Below are 23084 nucleotides of genomic sequence, written 5' to 3'. Positions count from 1 at the left end.
GTGCATAACCGACTGAGCCACCCAGGCGCCCCCTGTTTTGTTTCTTAAATTCCACATATGAGTGAAATCATATATTTATCTCTGACTTATTTCGCTTAGCATAATACACTCTAGTTCCATCCACGTTGTTGTAAATGGCAAGATTTCATTCTTTGTGATCACCAAGTAATATTCCATTGTATACTATCAACGATAGCCAAACTATGGAAAGAGCCCAAGTGTCCATCAGCTGATGAATGTATAAAGAAGATGTGGTTTATATATATACATATACACACAAAGGACACTTTTTAACTAATCATCATACCATTTTCCCACCTAACAAAATCAGTGATAATTTCTTAATATCATCAAGACCATGTTTCAGTGTTCCTGATTTTTTCTTACAGTTGGTTTGGTTTGAATCAAGATTCAGACAAGGTTCAAGTATTACATTTGATCATTTTGTATCTCTTTAAAAATGTTGTGAAAAACTTCAGATACATTATCACCGCCATCATCTTTGTGACTTTTAGCAAAATTGTGTTACATAGCTTGATTATCTTATTTACCAGACCCTGGGTCTAATGGCCTCTGGCTTTTTCCGAAAATTAAATCCACCTCACTGTCCAAGTATTTTTCACCAATGAGGATAATTAAACCTTCAGACAGCGCTGTGTAGTTTCTCCGGGTGGATTCAGAGGAGCTGTTCCCGAACAGGTTTTGGGCAGTGAATTCCTGGGTGGTGGTTCCTGGTGTGTCTGATTTGCAGGGCCCTCCCCGCTTAGTGCAGAAAGCTCTACGTGCTTGACGTATCTGTTCTAACACAGGCTTCTTGATCGCCAATAATTGTAATCGATGTTTGTGTTTTCCCACAGATAATCGCTTATCAGCCGTATGGGAAATCCGTGGACTGGTGGGCCTACGGCGTCCTATTATATGAAATGCTAGCCGGGCAGGTAACGGGCTGCTACGTTTTCATGCTTGTTTATTGCTGGATAACGGGAGTCTTTCAGCTCGGTTTGGGCCACATTAGCAGGACCTGGCTGCTGCTGGTCTGACTTCCCCAACCCAGGTGAAAGAGGGAGAAATCCACCCCCACCCCACCCCGCCTTGAAAGGGGGTTATATTCAGTAGGCACAGCAGTCATCTCCTGGTCATAAAAAACCCACACTGAAAGCTGCAACCTGGGGCCCGGACAACGTAGCTTTCGTATGGTACACAAAAGCCCCGTGGAGGACGACAGTGGCGTCTGTAGGTTTTCAGAATCTCAACCCCGGGTTAGGTTACGGGTCCCTGCACGTTTGTCTGCACACTTTACCCCAGCAGCTGCCCACTGTGTATCATCGCGATTGTTATCAAAGGAAGAAGACGGTAAAACTTGAAGAATAGTTTTAATAGCTCCTTCCCATCCCTCCGTATCTAACTCTCGGCAGTTCATTGTCATTTTCACAAAAGTCCATGGAGGCTGAGCCTCCAGTTACAAAAAAGACAGATTAGGTTTCTCTGAGGGAGGCCGCGTAGGTCAGATAAGCGGGGGGATTACTGCCTAGGCTGGCGCTCTGTAATAGATGGCCTTAATATCTGCGTCGTCGGGGCAAATCGCACTGGCCACGTTAACGAGCAGCCCCAAGTCTCCGCAGTCTAACACACGACACGGATTTATCTTACGTCGTCCACATGGTCATTCGAGGGCAGGCTTCTTTCGTTCACTGGCCCTGCCGTCTTTTAGGGGCTCACATTCCTTCAGTGACCCCCTCCTTTCTCAACTGGCCAGTGAAGACAGAGAGAAGGGAAGTTGCACAGAATGTTTCGGGGGCCAGGCCTGGAGGCGTGGTGCACCTCTGTCCTTCCTGCAGCCTGCTGGCCTTCCTGCATGGCCCTCACTGAGACGCAAAGGGCTGGGAAGCAGAATGTGTGTACCTGTGAGCTCAGCGAGGGGAAGCAGGTCGGGTGAGCATCTGTCCACCAGATCTCTGTCGTTTTACCTAAAAACAACTCTGCCCTGGGCAGCTTTTTATAATTCCCAGCACTCAAGCCCTGATGTCCGGGAGTCTGACCTTCCATAGCCAAAAGCCTTAGAGAAAACGGAAAGAAATGCCCGTGGTGGGCAACTGAGCTACGCCCAAGGAAATCTTTGAATCTTTGTTCCTTGGGATGAGGCTAGGGGGTGGGGGGAATCACCCTTTCTGGCATTTGACATCCATTGACTCATTTGTGGATTCATTCAGTATATACTTGAATGTGTACTGTGTGCATGGTTATCACTATAAGCAGAACAGACAAGAACCCTTGCCTTCATGAGGCCCCCAGTCTAGAGACAGTAGACGGGCTAAATAAGGAAAATACAGAATAGTGATAAGCTAAGAGGAAAAGTAACAAAGCAGGAAAAGAAGATGTAGTGCTGGAGGAGATGGAAATTTTATTGATGGCCAAGGAGGGCCTCGTGTAGCTAAAGTGAGGACCAGAAAAAAGTAAAAGAATGCCCATGTGCATGTGTGCAGTAAAAGCATTCCAGGAGACAGAAACAGCAAGTGCAAAGGCCCTGGGGTGGAAGTGTGTGGCCGTGTTTTAAAAAAAAGGACAGGAAACCACCAGTGTGTCCAGAGCAAAGTAGCCTAGAGAGGGAGTGGGAACTGAGGTCTGCGAGGGAAGGGAAGCCCAGGTCTTAAGAGTATGAAAGTCATCACAGACCTTTGGCTTTCCCTCTGGGGTGGGACGCCATTGATGACCCTTGTCTTACATCTTTTGGATCTAAAGTAGCCTCTTAGGTATTAAAAGATTCAGGGCATTAGCTTGCATTTGGTCGTTAACGGAGAAGTGATGTTAAGACTTGATTGCTAGTAAAATGGTTTGTGATTATTTAGGCTTTTAACCCCAATAAAAATATTCATCTCAGGCCAAATACCCCCCATTTTTTTAAGCACAGAAAAGCAGGTTATCCAGAACCACCATCAGTGAGACAACAGCAAGGGGCCTGCCCCTTGAGTTAATTTCCCCTCTTTAGAATTCTGACAATAAAATTTGAATGATCGCCCGCCCCCCAGAGTCCCGCTGTTCAAGAAGGCACAAAAAGCTGAGTTCCCCTTCTCAGTCCCACTTGAATGCTCTGACTCTTGAGTCCAGAAACAAATGCTGTTTTCACTGAGTCTCATTTGCATATGTCAACAAAAGAGATTGGGTGGGTGGAAATGGGATCTGTTTCCAAGGGCGCTGCACAAGAGATCAAATGAGCTGACTCTTGATTGGCCAGCAGGAGCCTGGCCTGCAGCAAAGTCCCGCATCCCCCCTCCCCGCCGAGGACACACACACCAGGCCACACTCTCACCCCCATCTTCCTTCCTCGCCAAGCTCGGGGGGACTTCACTCCCTAGAGGAGAGCTCAGGAATGCTGCCCTCCTGCAGGGGAGTCCCCTTGGGGGTGCATTTTAACACCCTGAGTCACTTGGGGATTGTCCCTGAGGCCCTCGAAGATGCCCTCCCCATGCTCAGTGTTTCCATAAACATTCTGGCACATTTTTGCTGTTTCCCAACCTGCTTCTCAGACTCCATTAGCCTGCCTGATAGGATTCCTTCAAGTTTTCATTATCTCTATTGAAAATGGTGACACTCTTTAAATGGGGTGTCTTAAAAGCAGCCCACATTCAGGCACAATGGCAGACTCAGCCATTGTTCCCCTGAATGCACACCGCGCCTGCCCCAAACACAGTGTTTTCATTTCAGAAACCCACTTCTTAGTCTTCCCTGTGACTCAGTGCAAATTTAAATGCATTTCTGGGCTGTGACTCAGCCCAGAAAGGATAATGAAGCCTCTGTGCCTTCATTACCCAGAGCCCCCCAAAGCAGCAGGAGCCTCCAGGCCCAGCAGAGGGTATAGATGCTGTTGTTGAAAAGTGAGATTAATTATAAAGCTGTTGATGGGGTTGTGGTCTAAATTTGTCCCCTTTCATCACAGAGGGCCAGAGATGAGCAGAAAAGATAGTTTATTGCAATTTTCTCCTCATTTGCTATGTTTATTGTCAGCAGCCAAGGGGGCAGTTAAACATAAACAGCCTGAGTCTTTCTTCAGTTCCTGGATTGCTTGACAAATATGATTACTTTCAGGCATAAACAGTATTTACCCAGCACTGTAATGAGCATATCCTAGCTTCACGCGGTCACCGGGCTTCATCATAAAGGGACCAGCCCTCTCCTCTTTAGATCCCCTCCACCAGGCTTCTTTATGCTTTGTCTTTGTTCCTAATATACCGGTAATGGGTACTTGATCCCCCAACTTCAGCCTGCCTTGTCCTTGGGTGCTCTCCCACCCCACCACTGGTCATCAGTGACCTGTAAACAAACATGGCAGGGCCCCATCAACCGCAGAACTAGGACGTGATTTAGAAACCATTTTGGAAAAGAGTAAACCGTCATCCCTCACCTGTCTGTCTAAAATTCACAAATTGCAAATTGCTAAGCAGGGCACCGCTGGGTCAGAACATTTTTACACTAAGCCAAGACTTTACTTATTAACAGGTGGCTTAGCCTGAGACACACAAAGTCCAGATTTGTAGAAATTTGAAAATGATCGTGGGAATGCAGGAAAGAGGGGGAGAGAAGCAATCCAAAAAGTTCACGTACTTAGTCCCCCGCAACGCATTGCCTCCTGTTGTCACCAGGCTCGGTAGCCGAGGTGCCTGGGAAGGCAAATTAATATAATTACAACCTCACCACTGACCTGCCTTCAATGCCAAGGCCTAAGCAGCACTTACCTGTAAGAATGCTCCCCCGGGTCACTAGGACAGACTTAACAAGAGCCATAAAAATGTTCACATTCTGCGGCTGTATAACCCCACACCAGGGAAGTTTTACCTTAGGAAGTCATTCAGAGAAGGAAGAAAGGACATATGGCACAGAGACGTTTATAGAAGCCGCTAGTTCTCAGAGTGCCGCCCCGGAAGCCATTGTAAACGTGCCCCTGGACAAGTGAGCCCGTCCCTGACGGATGATGGATCAGCTCAGCGGCATTAATCTGGGAACACTGGTAGCCACGGAGAAAGCGTTTGCAACAGTCCATGAAAAACAAGAAACTCCAAATGATGCGTCATTATTTGAAAATAATGTGACAGGCCTAAGAGCTCCCAAAAAAGTAAGAGCGGTTTTTGCATTGAGGTAAAAGGAATGTGGGTGCTAACCTTCCTGGAATCCCTCTCCCCGCCGGAATACATGGTTTTAATTCAATAGAAGACTCCAGGGAGCGTTTCTGATGTGATGAGCATTGTTGCTCATTATCACCAGATATTTGGGATCTTCCTTCTGGCACATGTTCGGATTGTACCTCCCGGCTCACTCGTGATTGGATAGAGCACGTGACTGACTCTCACCAATGAGATCTGGAGCACTTCAGCCCTGGCGCAGGGCACCCCAGGAGCATCCCAGAGGGCACTCCACTACAGCAAGACCAAGATGGCAGCTGCACCATCAGCGTGGGTCCTCGGGTGGCCTCTGCTGACTGGCAGAGGACGTGTGGCAAAGGCAAGAGATCTAGCCATCGGAATAAGCCTGGGAAATCATGCCAGGTCTCTAGGCTGGAGACATCCTACACAATGACTTGAATCATGTCAGGCCACAGCGACTGCCCCTGTTTCTTTTCAGAACCACTACTCCTTATACAGGATACGGAAATGGTCTCCCCGACCCCTGCCCCAGTGGCGCCCTCTTTAGGTGCAGGGGGGACCAGCAGCTGAGCACCTCCCAGTCCGCCCCACCAGCAGCAATGCCAGGGGACCATCCTTCACCACGGACCCACCGGAGCAAATGCGAGGCATTGGCGTTGCTCAGATGGCTCAGAGCCCGCACCCCGCAGTCAGATGTCTGCACTCGAATCTTGGTTCTTCCACATCCCAGCTCCGTGACCCTGGCCGGAGCACGTAATACAGCCTCAACCGGCTCAGCTGTAAAACGGGCTTAATTGTACATACACTATACAGTGGTTTTGAGGGTTATGTGAGGCAGACGTGCACAGTGCTCCCCACGGTGCCCGGCACACAGAAGGAGCCTGAAAACACGTGTTACTGCTATTGCCACTGTCCTTACTGCTGCTCAGTCCCAAATACCGGCTGTTCATCAGGCAGTACAGACTCAAAGTGGGTGATAACAGAACATCAGGGATAGAGGCACCTGTCTACCCTGGGATGTGCTGACGGGAGAGGCCCCAGTCTTTGGGGCCACACAGGGATGAGACGCAGGGTGAAACCCCAAGGCTCTGCCCGCAAGGACACGTGGTCGTGTGGCTTTTGTTCTAGCTTAGAAATCTTAACACAACAGGTGAGGCCAAGGGCCCTCAGGGTCCTCGATCCCCAGCCTATATGATTCACATTTGGATTAAACAGCTTTCTTTACTGCAGGACTTCTTAGAACGTTTAAAAAGTATAAATGTTGGGGCGCCTGGGTGGCTCAGTTGGTTAGGTGTCCGACTTCAGCTCAGGTCTGATCTCATCATTAGTGAGTTCAAGCCCCACGTCAGGCTCTGTGCTGACAGCTCGGAGCCTGGAGCCTGCCTCGGATTCGGTGTCTCCCTCTCTCTCTGACCCTCCCCCACTCACACTCTGTGTCTCTCTCTGTCTCAAAAATAAGCTTTGAAAAAAAAATTTTTTTAATAAAAAAAAAAGTGTAAATGTTAATGCACATCTCCAGAAGGGGGTAAAGGGTGCAAGACTTGACCCAGGGGTATCCTGTAGGACGAATACCCGCTAGTTGTAAGGAATGCTGTCTGGGGTGTGTCAGGAGCCAGGTGTCCTGCTCTCAGGGGGAATACAGAGGGGGCCTCGTGGCCAAGCACTTCTTTGATCATTAGTAGGCACAGCTCACCTGGGCCAAGCTGGTCCCCAGGCCATGAGGACAATTAAGCAGCTGCAACAGCCCAGTGCCCTGCATGGAACATTCCCCCAACCCCCACCCCGCAAATTCCTGTCTTCTACATCAGAATCGGGGCAAAGGCAGCTGCATCGACCTAATCGTCTTCAAACGCGGAGATTCTTGCTGAGAAAGATTCCTGGAGATGGTTTGTCTGAGTTTCCCTTTGCAGAGAATTTCTCTTAAGCCTTTGGCTTGGATTATCTGTGACCCAGCCCCTGGAGCATTCCTGTTGCTAGTACCAAAAGGCCAGTTGCACCAAAAAGGCCAGTTGACTCTCCCTGGTGCCTCTGTCACTGCTCAGCAAAGTCCGCCACGTTTGGCCAGCCTCACGGGCGTGTGACCGATGTAGTCATACAGGACCCAAGCTCCAAGAGCCTCATGCATCTGGTTTGATGATCTGCTGTTGCCGTCTTGAAATTCTTAATAATTAATAAGGGGCCCACATTTTCATTTTGCATTGAAATCCACAAAGTATGTAGTTTCTCCCAACTAGCGGCCCTAAGGGGCCACATTGAGAAGTGTTGTTTGGTTATCCAGGAGCAGAACCTGTGCCTGGCTCCCATCCCGGGCACCATGACATTGTAGAGAGTGAATACATAGGAAATTCAGAGTGAATGGGGCCCCCTGGATGTGTGCAATTCACAGCCCTGAGCAGAAACTGTATCAGGTTTGCTTTAGCTATGAAAATCTCCTTGGCCAAGAACCAGCCACATCTATGGATCATCTATGGGAAAATGGGATGTTGTGTGGGTGTCCTATCACAGGTGTCCTGAAGAAGTGGGTTGCGTGATATCAGGCAGAGAAGATGTAGTGGGATGGACAGCAGGACTGGGCTCCAGTGGAGCTCTTGGCCAGTGCAGCTCCACTCACACCCACAGGGTGTCCTGCTCTGTTCTTTCTAGATTGAGGTGGCACAAACCGGCTGACCCAGGTGACCATCTGCACGTGCAAGCGGGTGTCTGTGCCCAGCTGCCTTGCCGTGGGGCATCCAGGCACCATGTTACTTCTGCCCAGGGACACTCACCATGGCGGGCTGTTCCTGCTCTGCTCAGAGCATTTTAGTTCTTCCCACCCACCTGCATGCTTTGGCCAAATTAAATATCCCTTATACCAGGCGCTTGCAACTGGAAAAGAGGCCTATTTATTTATATTTCTAGACCAAAACAAAACAAAAATAATGGCACCAGTCCCAACCCCCTGCTCTTCCCTACCTGGTCCCAAGGTAGGTTCTTGATAGACTTAGTGGCTTTCCCTTTGGTGGGTGTGGCTTCCATGTGCTGATCCCACAGGTGACTCGTATTCAGGGCTGAAAGTCGGGGAGGACTAAGGCTGGGGGTCAGATGAGCAGGTTGGAATGATCCAAGTCGTGGTTCAAGGGGAGCACTCTGCTTGGTTCCAATGCTCTCTTACTCGGAAATGCTCGACAAGAAGGGATATCCTGCTGACTACTGCACAGCTATCTGTGGCCCGCGATATAGTTTACATTCAAGCTGGACTCTGCATTAGCAGAGCCCTAACCATGTCAGCCAAAGTGACGGAGAGTCCTCTCTTCCACGAGAAGGAAAATGCAACGAGATTGAAATACAGGGCTTCTCTGTATGAGAGCTGACCCCTGGTCTGCCTTTCTTCTGCTAAACCCAAGGTTAGCTAAGCCAGAAAGAAACATTAAGAAATGGCCCATAAACCCACTTATCCTGTGTACTGTCCCTCCAGAGTGACAGGTAATTTGCCAGACCTCTTGGGATTAGAGACCTGCCGGAGGAGAAAACTTGAAGGACGTCCTGAGCTCACCAGCTCCTCCCAAGAATTCTGGCAGCCCCTTCTAAGACCATTCATGTGCCTTAATAAAATACCAGTGCCACTAGGCACCGCCCTTCATCAGGCACCTGATGGTTCCGTGATAAACTAGCAGGAGTTTTGCAGACTCACCAGGGAACCCCATTTTACAGATCAGAAAACTGCATCTTAAAGAGATGGGTCGCCCGCCCATGGACGCCCAGCTAAGAGGTGGTGGAACTAGAGTTCTGGTCCAGATCCTCCTGACTTTAAAGCCGTGACCTCCTACAAACCCGGTTGAAGCGGAAAGGGAAGTGTCCAGTAGAAACTAAGCTCCCATCACTACCACCATGCAGGTGCCAGGCTCCCGACAGAGCAACTCCCTGTTGGGTCAGAAGGGCCCTGGTGTGAATTGCTGGACCTGAGGAAGTCCATTTTGCCCGTGTTCTGATGGCCCCATCGCCCCATGCTCAGAATCCAAAGGTACTGGCATTCTCCACCTGCCCCCACCCCTGCACGCAGAGCCATCTGTAACCTAACTTAATTATAATTAAATTTTTTAACACATAATTACAAGATTAATGGATTAATTATAATTTATTTGCAAATCATTAAAAGCATTACTCAAAAACATTTTTCCCTAAAGATGGTTTTGGGTTGCCCGGGGCAGGATAATTAAAGAGACAGAGGAAAAAGTGAAAAACACACAACCGCCAACCTAATGAAAGATAATCAAATAAACCAGCAACTCCGCTGAGCTAACCCTGCAGCCCGTGGTGCGCCGGGAAGCCCTGTCTGTTTCTTGGCGCTGAGTGGGATCTTCAGGCACCATGTTTGAATGACTCTGCGTGTTTTCCCATGTCTCTGTTTTCTGGAACAGCCTCCATTTGATGGCGAAGATGAAGACGAGCTGTTTCAGTCGATAATGGAGCATAATGTTTCTTACCCAAAATCCTTGTCCAAGGAGGCTGTTTCCATCTGCAAAGGGGTAAGTAGATCTGAATTCTTTTATAATTACAGACCAAGGGGGTCGACTGGGGAAATCCCTTCCCCACACTTCTGAGAGAGACGGCAGAGACACTGCAAACCCATGCCACTCATTTCTGCCATCAAGGGCTCCAGTGTGGTGACCCCCAGGGAATAGTGGGAAATATGGCGGCCTGGAGAATGGGTTCCGGTCCCCTGGACTTCCTGGAACTCTGGCCCAGGCAGCTAATTGCGCTGTGTTTTAGTTTCTCATCCATCTCGTGAAATTGTGGTGTGAGTTGCCAGAAGTCATCTTGGGCGCTCAGAAAATGTTGGTTCTCTTCCGTTGCCTAACATGGTGTGCCTTGGGTCATTTTTCATTGGATTCTCTTTTTTTGAGATAAACCGTGCATGCAGAAATGGGCACCAATCGTCAGTGCGTAAATCAGTGAATTTTCACAAAACTAACACACCCATGCAGTTGCACTCAGGTCAAGAGAAATAATGTTTTAGGGCACCTGGGTGGTTCAGTCAGTTAACTGCCTGACTGATCTTCAGTTCACAAGTTTGAGCCCCACAGCAGGCTCTCTGCTGTCAGCACAGAGCCTGCTTCTGATCCACTTTTCCCCATCCCTCCCCAACTTGTGCTCTTTTTCTTTCTCTCAAAAATAAACATCCAAAAAAAATTTTTTTTAAATTTTTTAATGTTTTTATTTCTTTATTTTGAGAGCATAAGCAGGGGAGGGGCAGAGAGAGAGGGAGGGAGAGAGGATCCCATGCAGGCTCCACGCTGTCTGTGCAGAGCCTGACAAGGGGTTCAAACCCATGAAACTGTGACATAATGACCTGAGCGGAAACCAAGAGTCATACACTCAACCAACGGAGCCACCCAGGTGCTTTTTTTTTTTAATTTTTTAAAGGGTGCCTGGGTGGTCAGTCAGTTAGCGTCTGACTTGATTTGGGCTCAGGGCATGATCTCGAGGTTGGTGAGTTTGAGCCCCGCATTGGGCTCTGCACAGACAGTATGGAGCCTGCTTAGGATTCTCTCTCTTCCTCCCTGTCTGCCCCTCCCCCGCCTGTGCTGTCTCCGTCTCTCTCAAATAAAAAATAAATACATGTTTAATTAATTAGAAGAGAGAGAATGTTTCCGACACCCTAGAAGCCCCCTCCCTTCCTGTCCCACAGCTCCGCCCCTCCCCTTGAAGTAAGCAGCGTCCCCACTTGTACCTGCACGGATTAGCGTCACCTGTTCTGAACATCACACAGATGCAGTCTTCCATTGGACGCTTCCCCGGGCCTGGCTTCTTTGAGCCAACACTGTGATAGTGAGATTTCTCCATTTCCTGTGTCTGTGGTTCCATCCTGTCTTGCTGTATTTCTTCCACTGTGTGACCACAGCACAGTTTATCCATTCGTGTTATTGCTGCTGGGCCTTTGGGTTGTTTCCACGTCAGTTTTGGGAGCCGTTACAAACAGAACTGCCATGAAACTTCCAGGTTGTGTATTTTGGGGAACATATGAACTGCTTCTGTTGAGGAAATACCTAGGAACGGAAATTACTGGCTCATGACTTGGTCTGTTTTTTGTTTTTTTTTTTTTTAATTTTTTTTTTTTCAACGTTTTTTATTTATTTTTGGGACAGAGAGAGACAGAGCATGAATGGGGGAGGGGCAGAGAGAGAGGGAGACACAGAATCGGAAACAGGCTCCAGGCTCCGAGCCATCAGCCCAGAGCCTGACGCGGGGCTTAAACTCACGGACCGCGAGATCGTGACCTGGCTGAAGTCGGACGCTTAACCGACTGCGCCACCCAGGCGCCCCGACTTGGTCTGTTTTTAATAGTCAAGCTTCAGGCCACAAAATTATTGTCAGACCCAGAGAGATGAAAAGTAACACGCTGCTAACATTTTCCGGTGGGTTTGATCAGTTGGGATGCATTTATCACCTGTCTTCCAAGGGCCAGGCACCGTTTGCAAATCTACACAGGGAGAGCTGGGCCCTGACCTCCAAGCTGGTGGCCCGTGTTCACCTCCACGTCCTGCACTAGGCACGTGGGAATTGACAAGTCACCTGCTGGTCCTGGCATTTACTTTGCCAAACCCGCGAGTCTTCGATTAATACGGTTTGGTCCAAGCAATAAACAGACATCTGATGCTTGTTACTAGTATCACATGAGATGCACAATTTTCAGTGATGACCTACCTCTTCACACACGTGCTTTTATAGACATCTGGGAAGGCAGTTCGACACAGATACCTAAAGACGCCTATTTAAATTCCTCTGTTTGGCTGTGGGGCCAGATTGTCTCCCTGTTTCCTTGATCATAGAAATCACTATAGAAAGACCCATACTATCAGCACCGTATCTGTGAGTTGGGGGTCAGTCTGCACAAGCCGCTGATTTCTTGGGGTGCTCTCCGGGCGTCCACACGGTCTGGGCTGGGGGGCAGAGCTGCCGAAGGGAAGGCACTATTGTCCAACATTCTCTTCTTCTCCTACTTTTTGTGCGTGTGGTGGGGGAGGGCGGATTTTTTTTTGTCCAGCTTTTTTGAGGTAGAATCGACAAACTTTGTGCGATACATCTAAAAATGTGCCACCTGGCGGTTTGATATGCCCATCCGCTGTGAAGAGATTTCCCCATGTCAGGTAGACACGTCCCTCCCCTCACATAGTTAGTTACCTTTTGTTTCTTCGTGGGGAGGATTCTTAGGTTCTGTGCTCTCGGCACATCTCAGTTGTACGATACTCTGTCGTCACCTGTGGCTACCACAGTATACATTGTGTCCTCTTTTCTGCTGCTTTCCAGCTGATGACCAAACACCCCGGCAAGCGGCTGGGTTGCGGGCCCGAGGGGGAGAGGGACGTGCGGGAGCACGCCTTCTTCCGGAGGATCGACTGGGAGAAACTCGAGAACAGGGAGATCCAGCCGCCCTTCAAGCCCAAAGTGGTGAGTAGGGGGACGTGGCCTGCTCCTGAGCCCCATTTTCCCGAATCCCAGAGGGGTCGTCGCGCCCTCCGTTTCTCTGGAGAGAGGAGGCCGGTGACCCCTGACCTCTGCGGGGTGGGGAAGAAAAAAAGGCCAGGTACCGGCCTTGCCTTCAGTCTGTGGCTTGAGCCCCCCAGATTCCTGCTGATTTTCAGAGTCGGCACAGACCCGGCGGGGACGGGGGCCCGTGCCCACCAGTAGGGCGGCTGCGGAGTGCCCCCCACCCCCGCCAGAACCGAGAGAGCGGTGGGGGCACACCTGCTTTGGGGATCGGGCTTCATGGACTCACAGGCCCAGCGGGGCTGTAACCGTTGCTCCGAGTCCTTGACAGGACTTCTCGTGTGTGTGCGGCTCTCCTGGGTGAGCCTTGCACCTGAAGCGTAACCAGAGTTTAGCCAGCTCCTCTGCAGGCCCTGGCCGCCGTTCCCTCGCTGGCCATGGCCTCCGCTGCAAGGAGTGGGTGCCAGCCAGCACTCTGGCTTGGCCACCTTCGTCGAGACTCTTCCCACAGGACTCCAGTTCTGTGCGCGTGTTTAACAAACCCCGGGCGCCAGGCCCACCCCGTCGCTCATTTAACCCTCGCAGCCAACCTACAGAGTGGGTCCTGTTGTCCCCAGTTTACAGTTGAGACAACTAAGGCACAGAGAGGCTGAGTAACTTGCCCGAAGACACACAGCTGGTAGGCAGTGTTCTGGCACTGGGACCTGTGTCCTTCCCCCCACTGTACCATCTCTCCGTCTCAGTGACCGCCGTCTGCCAGGCTCCTGATTGTCGGTGGTAACCAGCGTCGGCCGGTCTTAACGTTTCTATTCCTAGAGGTGAACCGAGAGTCTTTAAGACACGGGCCTCCTCACTCATACCACCTGCCGCTTTTCAGTGCTTCCCGGGGAGTCTCCATTACCCCTCCGCATCCCACCTCTGGGGGCCAGCGGATCGTGCCTTTCAGCTCTGCCACTGCCTCTGCCGGCACTGGGCCATGACCTCGGGGCCCCTGCTCCCGAGACGGCAGAGCAGCTGTGTCCCACAGCCCACATCTGTCTCCTCCGACAGGCGCCCGTGAGCAGGCAAAAGGGACCCCCCTGGGGTGGCTGAGTTACTGACTGGTTGGCACAAGCTTTATTCTTAGAGCAGCAACTTCCTCATCAAATGTGCTTATGTGTCCTCTACTCCAAGAATAAAACTGCTGGTGGTGAGCCCACTGCTACTTTTCCGAGATATTCTTAGAACAAACTGAAGGAAAACTAAAATTAATCAGGTCAGTTGACTTCGTCCTGAGTCATCATTTCAGAGAGGACCCTTCTGTGTCTGCCACCCTACCTTCTCTTAGCCCGTCCTGGACACAGGTCCCAGGGGGTGCTCCCCAGATCCCTTCCCTTCAGTCTGCAAAACCTGGTTTTAAGGGGGCGGGTGGGGGGGATGAGGACAGTCATAAATTATGCTGCAGGCAGTCTCAGAACATTCTGTTCGGGATTTTCTTTTCTCCCTTTTGTGTGTATCTAGCCTTCTTAAGTATAAAAGGTCCACAGTAGCATCGAACACACAGTTTCTTTACGGGACCAGCATAGACATGCCACACTGACCCTGCTTTAAGTGTTAAGCGAAATACCATTACTTGTCTGTCACTTTCCAGAAAGAGGCGAGATGCAACAAAGTCAGCCACAAAACACATCTCCTATTTATTCCACTTCATCCTCAGGAGAAATTGTGTATTTGCGTGGTCTCCCCCTTTACATGGACACTGCAGCCCTAAATTCAGATGTAGGGGAACAAGAGGGCGACATGGGTCCAGGAGCCAGAATCTGAGCTGTTCCCCGGGGGCCATGCAAGTCACTGCAGGCAGAGTTCGACCGCAGCAGGGAGTTGAGCCACGAGCAGTGTGTGTCTGTTTGTTTATTCCTGGAGTGCGGCTCTTTGGTGTTTTGTTTCGTTTTGGTTTTAACGAAGGGCTAGCTAAAATCAAAAGGAAGAAGCAATTTCCTCTGGCTGTGAAACGGCCCCCGAGCTCACCTACAGAAGCCGGAATCATGGACCAAGGCCCTACAGCCGGAGGGTTTCGTGTGAAGGGCCGCTTGGCGGGATCTCTGGTCAGAAGGAAAGGAGAAACGCCCTTTGCTCACAGTGAGTTTTCCCAGCAAAAGCCCACGTCTTGCTGGAGACCTTATGCAGAAAAGGAAGGAGCTGGAAAGCATACACGGTGACAGCGGACAGGACAGCAGGGGACGCGAAGCAGTGCTGGGGGTTAGGAACGAGCAGCTGCAGGAGTGAACCGCAGACTTTTTGTCCCAGGGCAGAAGAGACTCCAAGGCTAAGAGGTCAACGAGAAAGTTCTGGTTCCCGGGAGAGCTCAGTTTTCCTCAGCCTGTACACCACGCTGCCTGTCTACACAGCATCAGAGTTTGGCCCCCAGTCTCGGGTGAAGGGGGGCGTCTCCACAGCCTCAGAGGGACCACATGCCACGAACAGTCCGGGTGGCCGGAGAGGACATTTACAACAGCAGAAAGCCGGCTGCATCTGGATGTCACCGAGGCCGCACAAACTCTGCCTGGGGTCAACACGGCCGTCGAGGAGAGCTAGCGACGTGTTAAAGTTACCCTCTGACGTTCCCCCCCCTTCCTCAGGGATAAGCGTCATTCCCTGATCCAGAGCTAGTTGAATAGTCAGAAGAGTTTCCGGGTAAAATACCGAGCGGAATATTCTCTGAGGGGCGGTTCTGTTGTTTCAAACAGAGATGCTCCAATGCGGGCCTCGCTGTCGCGGCAGAGAAAACCCGGCAGAAACGGTGCTGCCCGAGGCTTTGCCCGTGGGCCTCGAACTCCTCTGGGACAGCGTCCCCCCTGTGAGCAGTGGCGGTGGCCCTGGCTGGCTAAACCAGTCTGTCTTGGGGAAGTTTGCTCCATGCAAACTTCAGTCCATCAGTGTTCGGAACAACAAGGCTGGGCCATCAAAGAGGCTTATTCAGCAAGTGCCGCTGAGATTTGCCGGGTTAAGGACCATTCCCTCCTGGCGCCCGGCTCCCGTGGTCCTTGCGAATGCCAGCAGTAAGGCCCCGGGCACCCCCAGTTATCTGCAGGGTGCTTCTAGAGATCAAGTTTGTGTTTGTAACTCAGACGCTCACCTTTGCCTCAGCTTTTAATTTTCCTTGGAATCTCCAATGAAAGATGACTCCAAAATCACGAGGTGTGGGTTTTTGGTTTTTGAGAGTCGAGGGAAGTCCCAGAGCTTACGCGGGGCACCCGGGGTTCCCATAGTACCCCGTCTTTTTTAATTTTCCTACCTAACAGGGCAACGGGGTGGCTCAGTCGGTTAAGCTCCCTATTCTCAGCTTCCACTCAGGTCATGATCTCATGGTTTCCAGCCCCACATCGGGCTCTGTACTGATGGTGCAGAGCCTGCTTGGGGTTCTCTTCCTCTCTCTCTGCCCCTCCCCTGCTCATGCTATCTCTGTCTCTCTCAAAAATAAGCAAATAAAATTTAAAAAAAAAAAATTCCTACCTACAAAAGTGATATCACTGAAGGTAGACCAGAATGAATGCCACTGAAAATGCAAAATTTCAGGACGGGTGAATCCATCAGGAGGCCCCACCCGGAACGTTGTATCTCACGGCTGGAGGCTCAGAGGCGCCCAGCCCAGGCACAGACGTGGCAGCAGTGGGGGAAGAGCCCGCAGGAAGCACGAACCTGCCCCGAGGCGGCCCACCCTGGGAGAGCCCAGTCCTGGCAGCGCTGTCCCCCCAGAAGGCCGCCGTGCGCAGTTGTGAAGGTGGAGGTGATTTCCTAGAAGATGGAACACTCATGTACTGGTTTATGTCGTAAAACAAAGACAAAACCAGCTGTGTTGTGCTCTCCTGGAGAGGAGGCAGCCACATAACTCTCTCTTCTTGATGGAAAAAAGGCACAAAGCGGGCTGGTTTCTGTTTTCTCTCAAAGAGAACACAACAGCAGAAGAGCCTCTGATCCACAGACCCAAGGACCATCAGTGTTCGAAACAACAAGGCTGGGCCATCAAAGAGGCTTATTAATAATGTTCAGCAGATCCATGTAAGAAGGTACCTTCTCTTAAAGTTTAAAGCAGATTTCATTCCTGAAAAGGCTAATGTTCAGTCGCTGAGGGGGAAATGCCAGGGGCCAGGCGACCTCCCCATGGCGTCAGATAAATGAGGAGGGGGCCCCCGTGAAAGGGTGACGTAGCCCAGCCCACCTGACCCAGCATCTTGAGATCCCACCAAGAGAAGGAGGGTTCATTGTTTCTCTCTTGCCAGAAAAATCAAAGGCTGAGTGTGCCCTTGGAGGCACACGTGAGCCCACGATTCTGATCCAGCATTGCTTTGAATTGGGTAGGCTTTTACCCTGATTTATAATTCATGTGAATAGAGTGCCCAAGAACCGCCTTCAGATGCCCGTTCATCCTGCCCATGGTAAATAACAGTTCACGGAACTCTCAGAAGTGGAACGTCGATCGATTTTTCGTGTTTGAATTCTATCCATTGGCACCGAGGAGCAGAATAGCTAGCTCACAGGCAAGCCAAAAGCATTCACGATACTTAAATGGTTACTCGAGAGAGAGAAAGATTAATCTATAAAGTTAACACCGAGAAATATGTTCTGGAGTTGATAGATGAGCAGAGCACTTTGGAAATAGGCCTGTCTGTCACGGAGAGCCTTTCTGGGAAAATTGCTGTCCTTATTTTATCAAAAAGAGAGAGGGGGAAAAAAAATAACTTTCATCAGGACTTTGTCATCGTTGCAGCCAGAGCCAAAGAGAACAAGAACAGTGAGAGCAAGTGTAGGTGCCACTGTGGTGTGATTGCACGGTCAGGTTCATTTTCCCGGTCACCTCGAGATCTCGACCACCGCGATGAAGGTCATGTCGCAGTAAAGAGAGTCAGTGAGTTTTGGGGTCTCTCGGTGCATATATAAAAGTTATGTGTACTCTACCCTGTGGCCTACTAAGTGTGCAATAGCTTTGAGTCTTTTAAAAAAAGAATGCACGTACCTTAACTGAAAAACACCGTGTGGCTAAAAAATGCTAAGCGTCACCTGAACTTTGATCAGGTTGTAATCACTGATCACGGATCGCCCTAACAAACACAATAACGATGGAAACATTTGAAATACTGCGAGGATGACCGAAATGTGGCGCAGAGACCGGAAGTGAGCAAATGTAGTTGGAAAAATGGCGCCAGTCGACTCGCTCGTTGCTGGCACGCCACGGACCTTCCGTTTGTGAAACACACAGCATCTGTGGAGTGCAACAAAACAAGGTGTTTCGCAGTGTCATCAGCTTGTTTAGGAACTTGGATGGTGGCTTAATTATTGAAGTCAGTGCCGTGTGCCTTTTTAAATCTTGAAAAAATGTATTTTGAGATAACCTCCAATTTCAATGTTGCAGAAGAGTTGAAAAAAAAAAAAAACCCATAAAGAATGGCTGTATTCGTTTTACCCAGATTCCATACGTGTTAACACTTTACCACCTCTGCTTTATCATTTTTTCTCTACATCTCTGAGCATGCATGTGTACAGATACACAATTGTGTGTGCTTTGTTTTTTGTGGGGTTTTTTTTTTTTTTTTTTTTTTTTTTTTTTTGGAACCATTTGAGAGCAGGTTGCAAATGCGATGCCTCTTTACAGCTACATGTTCCATGTGGATTTCCTAAAACGTAGGACACGGTAACGGTGTTCTTCTTAGTAATCGCTCTGCAGAGGTCGTTATACGGAGACGGAGCTGCAGCCATCCGGGTAGAAGAAGGAGGGTCTTGGAGCAGTTGTCTAAGTGCTCAGTGCCTTGGGCTGCTTGTCCTCCGTTCTCTCCGGTCGTTCATTCTCCCAGCCTTCCAGTGGTGCCAGCAAGAGTGATGCTAAATAAAATTGAGAGATTTCTCAAGACTCAGGGAGCTTCACCAACAACATGTGAACACTAACCAGCCTTTGGAGACCGGAATCGGCCACCTCACGGTGTCCTCGGGTGTGACGTAAGCCTTTAAGCCAGCCTAAGACGGCTCCCACTTGGTCGATGAGAGGCGAGGAGTCTGCCTACTCTCTGATTGCTCCTCTCCCAAATGCTTTTCTGCTGGAAAGAAAAATGGGAAGGAATGAGACGTTTAAAATCGTAATCGATATAAATAAACGGCTCTGTTGCAAGCCTCGGGGAGCTTCCGTGGTGATGGATGGGATAAATGCAGACCCCGTGTGCCTCAAGTTGCGTGAACTGACGACCTCCCCTCGTCTGCGGTGAAGGTTGCCGACAACACTGGTCGTCACAACATCTTGTTTTGGAAAAGGAGCCTTGAATCCTCTAACGCTGGCTGTTCCTAAAGAAAGACCAAATGGAGCGCAAGTTTTTGCTCCATAGAATATGGTCCGGGGTAAGCCAGAGCCTTTCCCTCACGGACACGTGGCTCTGACACCTACAAGAACCCACGCATTTAATGGGTGGCTTACAGCCTGTGTCTGTCAACAAACCCGTCAATAGAACCGGTTCCCTCTGGACCACAACTGGCCCTGAGATCGGCCCTAGTGCTCACTTCCACGGCACGTCTACTAAAATTGGAACGACGTGGAGAAGATTAGCACAGCCCCTGCGCAAGAATGACACGAAGCTTCCTGAGATCTGCTCTGAGGCAACAGATAAGTACTTGTTTGATTTCACCTAAGAAACGAAAACCTGTCTCCAGTCTCTCACCACAGGTGATGTTGGCAGGAGGTGAAGGAGGTCCTAATCCCTTTTTTAAAAAATGTTATTAAAATAATAACTAGGGGCGCCTGGCTGGCACAGTCAGTTAAGCATCTGACTCTTGATTTCAGCTCAGGTCATGATACTATAGTTTGTGAGTTTGAGTCCCGTATTGGGCTCTTTGCTGACAGCAAATTCTCTCTCTCTCTCTCTCTCTCTCTCTGCCCCTCCCCTGCTCGTGCTCATTCTCTCTCTCAAAATAAATAAATGTTAAAATAAAATACTCTGTGGTGAAATAGTTAAGTAAAGATGGACATAAAAATGACAAGACACTATCGCCCCTAACCCCAACTACTGGTCCCACTATTCACCGTCCCTTCTGTAACCTTTGGAAAGCCGTATGCATGTGTGATCATACACACAGCGAGGTACCACGCATCCCATTTTCCATCTCGCATCTTTCACACGGCGGTGTATCTGGGAGGTGTTTCCGTGCCAGCGCATGTGGGTCTGTGGCACGCTTGACGCGGGCCATTCTGACCCTCAGGTTCCCAGGGCAGACACTGACTCTTTTCCAAATACTTTTCCTCTGTCCGTTCTTATTCTCCAGACTTTCTGTACCAAAATGCACTGGCTTCAGTGGTCATCCAGGCCTTCGGTGAGCACATTTCCAGATCCTTGGGTGACTAAACGAGCAAACTAACCCCACTTGTTAACCCTGAGCGTGTGCTCCTGCTTGTGTTGGGTCATGCACGGAAGACCGTTCCTCGAGCATGCTGATCTTACAAAGGGCTGCTGCTCGAGACCCCAGCCCCCTCGCTGGATGGTTCCATGGTGTGGACACGGCCTCCCAGGTGGCCCAGAGCAGAATATTCACGCTCATTTCTGCTGCTGGTTATTTACATGAAGTCTGCGCCCAACCGCGAGTCAGAAAGCTGTGCACGGACGTAGGCAGTGTTCTTACTAACGCTCCACTAGGACCGCCACACAGTGGGGCTTGAAATATGGGTTCCCTTAAGACGAAGCCTATCCTGCTACATCTGGTAATTGCCAGAGATGTTCCCCACCTCTGTAAGTTTCCTTTCTCCTCCGTCTTGCAATGCGCCTTTACTCTTGCTTTGTTCCGCGCTCTGCCTGCTCCTTTGGGTTTGCTTTGTAATGGCAGTGTTTTCGAGCTACTCATACTCACCCTAATTCCCATACCAGTGACCGTGGGGTTATATTCTACATGACTGAGACACCAAGGTAAAGGACAGAATTGAGACCAACACATGTATTGTGCATTCTCGGTGGCCTCTCCCAGGTAAGAATCACGAGAAGCCGACTTGCGCGGGGCCGGCTCAGTGTCTCCCCACGGCCCTTCCACAGGGGGCACAGGGCTGTGAGTGGATCGTGTGCTGCCCAGAGCCCTGGATGGGGAGCGCCGTGACCCCAAATTCCACCTGGAGCCTGCGTCTTTCTGTGCTTTGTCACATCTTTATCGTGCCTGAATTCTGGGTGCATTTTATCAATTATGATTTTACCAAACAGATAAGAATGTCAAAGCAACAAAGGAGTTATGTCCTGAATCCAGAGCTAAGGGAGGCAGATAGCTTATTAATTTGTTACCAATAGTGTTCATTCCTCCTTCCCGTATTGATGACATGCCCTGTACACGGGTGCGTGCTCTATGTGCTGTGCCTTAGGGCTGTATCGTGCCTGAGCATTTAGAAAGGATTGCACACTCTGGTTCCCTCGATCCGCAAGATAGCATTGGAAGGTGGATGTTCTTATACAAAGAGGTGCAGTGATTTTCTCAAAGCTGTACCACGGGCTTTTGACCTCTAGTCGGTCCCTCTCCCCATCGCACCTCCCATTTTCCCTCAGGGTCAAATGCACCGACATCCTGTGCTCTCCGCGAGTACCAGAGGACCTGCCTGGGCTCACACCCTGGCCCAGCCGGCTTTGGGCTGCCCCCTGTTGCCCTCCTCACCTCCATCTTCGGTTCCACACCAGTGATGTGGTCCTTCATATCCCAGATGGCAAAAGCCTCCGTTGGTGATAGGCGTGGGCCGCCTTGGGAGGTGAAGACCGTGCGAGTTGCCAAGAGGTTTTGCTAACACGTGGCAAACGCTGCCTGCATCTGTCGTGGGTTGTCAGGTGGCATAGGGCTCAGAGGCCATGACCCACGCAAACCTGCCCGTTGTCACACGCTATGGTGGAAGCTGCCCTTCCAGTGGCCGTGGTAATAACCTTCTGCATCATCCCTGAGGAAGGTCGAGAAGATGTGTGTAGCCTGGCCAGCCTCGTTTTTCACCTGCGCTCTCACCCATTCACAGGCAGCACCAGTGCCTCTAACGTCCAAGATGACACCTGAGTCCTGCCCACGAGCCGATAGTTATGAGTAAGGTTGGCCCACAGACAGCAGGAAGAACCTTTTCTACGTTTGAAGTATAGTAAATACCTTGTTGAGGTCTTTATCTTTTCCCCAAGGATCCAAAGAGCACTGATTTTCATTCTCCTTTTCGGCCATTGATGGGTGCTGATTTGAGGATGGTTGCAGTTCTCCACACAAACATCTTGAAAAATGAGTAGGTCAAGATCATCTCCAATTTGACTTAAAGGAGATTGTCTCTTTCAGGGCTAATTTCACGGAGTTGTGGAAGGCTCGTTTTTTTTTTAACCATTAAGAAACTCTCCGTGGTGGAAAAATAGACTCTATTTCTCATAGTACCAAACCTATGATTAAAATCCCCCTCCCCTGCTCTTTGTGCTGGGGCGGGGGGGAAGCGGCATCCGTCTGATAGGAGCTCCCTCAGAATAGGAAGTTCTTCTGAGTCTTGGATCTCATCTGATCCTCAGGTTTAGCCTCCAGTGTTTCTGGGGCTTTCTTGCCCATTCTGGAGTGAAGTAGAGCGGGAAGGAAAAGGAAGAGGTTTCCGGGGGCAAGCAATCTCGAGACCAGCAGTCCCACTCCCGTGGAGTGTGAACACCAAGCAGAGCTTAGACTGGCCTGGTCTCCGGGGGCCCCCTTAGCTCTCCTGGCAACCTGCACAGCACGAGGCTCTAAGCAGCGAGGGTTCTGCCCCACGTGTTACCATTCTTAGCCCCACAAGCTGCAGCAGCCCTTAGGAGTCATTCTCCGCAGGCTTCTCGGTGCTGATGTTTGTGTGGTCCCCTCTTTAGATCTTGGGGAGTCTTCTTTTAGTTCTTTTGTTTATGTGGCCGTTGAGCCATGGCTTTTGGAATTCCCTTTGGAAGATAATCTGCGAATCCCCTCAAAATGGTACTCAGAGGAAAGGTCAGACCTGTGCCGTCTTTTCACAGAACACATCCACAAGCCTAGGGTTGGATGGACGGAAGACAGTCTACCTTGGCTTGCCTTCCTCTTCCTTTTAGAGACTTCGCCTTTTAGTTTTCCCAGAAGTTTCTTCTTGCTCACCTTTGCGTGATTAGTGAAGAGAAGAAGAAATGCGAACGATCGCTTTTTGAGGGAGCACATGTCCCAGCCTCTGGGAGCACCTAGAGTGGATTTCCATGAAACCTTCCAGGTCGTGGGTATTGCTTAATCACGTTCCCAAAAAAACATCGTCCTCAAATACAACTGCCCGTTTCACATGCGGGAGGCAGGACCCATGTGATGAGCAGGCCCAATCGGGGGGCCTCCGTAGAGTGGATGCAAGGGCCCCACACAGTCCTCTGCCTCCCTCCACACCCACATCCACATCCCCACACGGGAGTCACTGTGTGGACTCTCCCCCCCCCCCCCCCCGTTAAGAGTGGGTGGCCACTCACGAAAATGAAACCCCCCCCCCCCCAGAAAGGGAAGCCG

The 23084-nt window shown here is 50.2% G+C and overlaps 1 protein-coding gene and 1 non-coding gene across 3 annotated transcripts in view; both read left to right on the top strand.

Moving 5' to 3' along the window:
* PRKCA (protein kinase C alpha) overlaps positions 1-23084 on the top strand; it is a 398747-nt gene that overhangs the window by 367580 nt on the left and 8083 nt on the right. Inside the window, exons 14-16 of one of the 2 annotated variants that reach the window (XR_013552221.2) lie at positions 858-938; positions 9009-9135; positions 9533-9639. Coding sequence is in view for 1 of the 2 variants with exons in the window: in XM_078438248.2 (XP_078294374.1) it covers positions 858-938; positions 9533-9640; positions 12423-12563 (330 nt within the window). In the remaining variant the exon portion in view is untranslated. Of the gene's footprint in view, positions 1-857; positions 939-9008; positions 9136-9532; positions 9641-12422; positions 12564-23084 lie in introns of those variants that run through there. The other variant, XM_078438248.2, reaches the window with a different exon arrangement.
* On the top strand, positions 19117-19223 carry LOC132688725 (U6 spliceosomal RNA). The gene has a single exon (XR_009614693.1). It is a non-coding gene; the product is annotated as a U6 spliceosomal RNA (small nuclear RNA).

This window comes from Panthera onca, chromosome E1 (assembly GCF_046562875.1).
Source record: "Panthera onca isolate mPanOnc1 chromosome E1, mPanOnc1 haplotype 2, whole genome shotgun sequence".
Classification (NCBI taxonomy): Eukaryota; Metazoa; Chordata; class Mammalia; order Carnivora; family Felidae; genus Panthera; species Panthera onca.
This window is presented reverse-complemented; position numbering and strand designations above follow the sequence as displayed.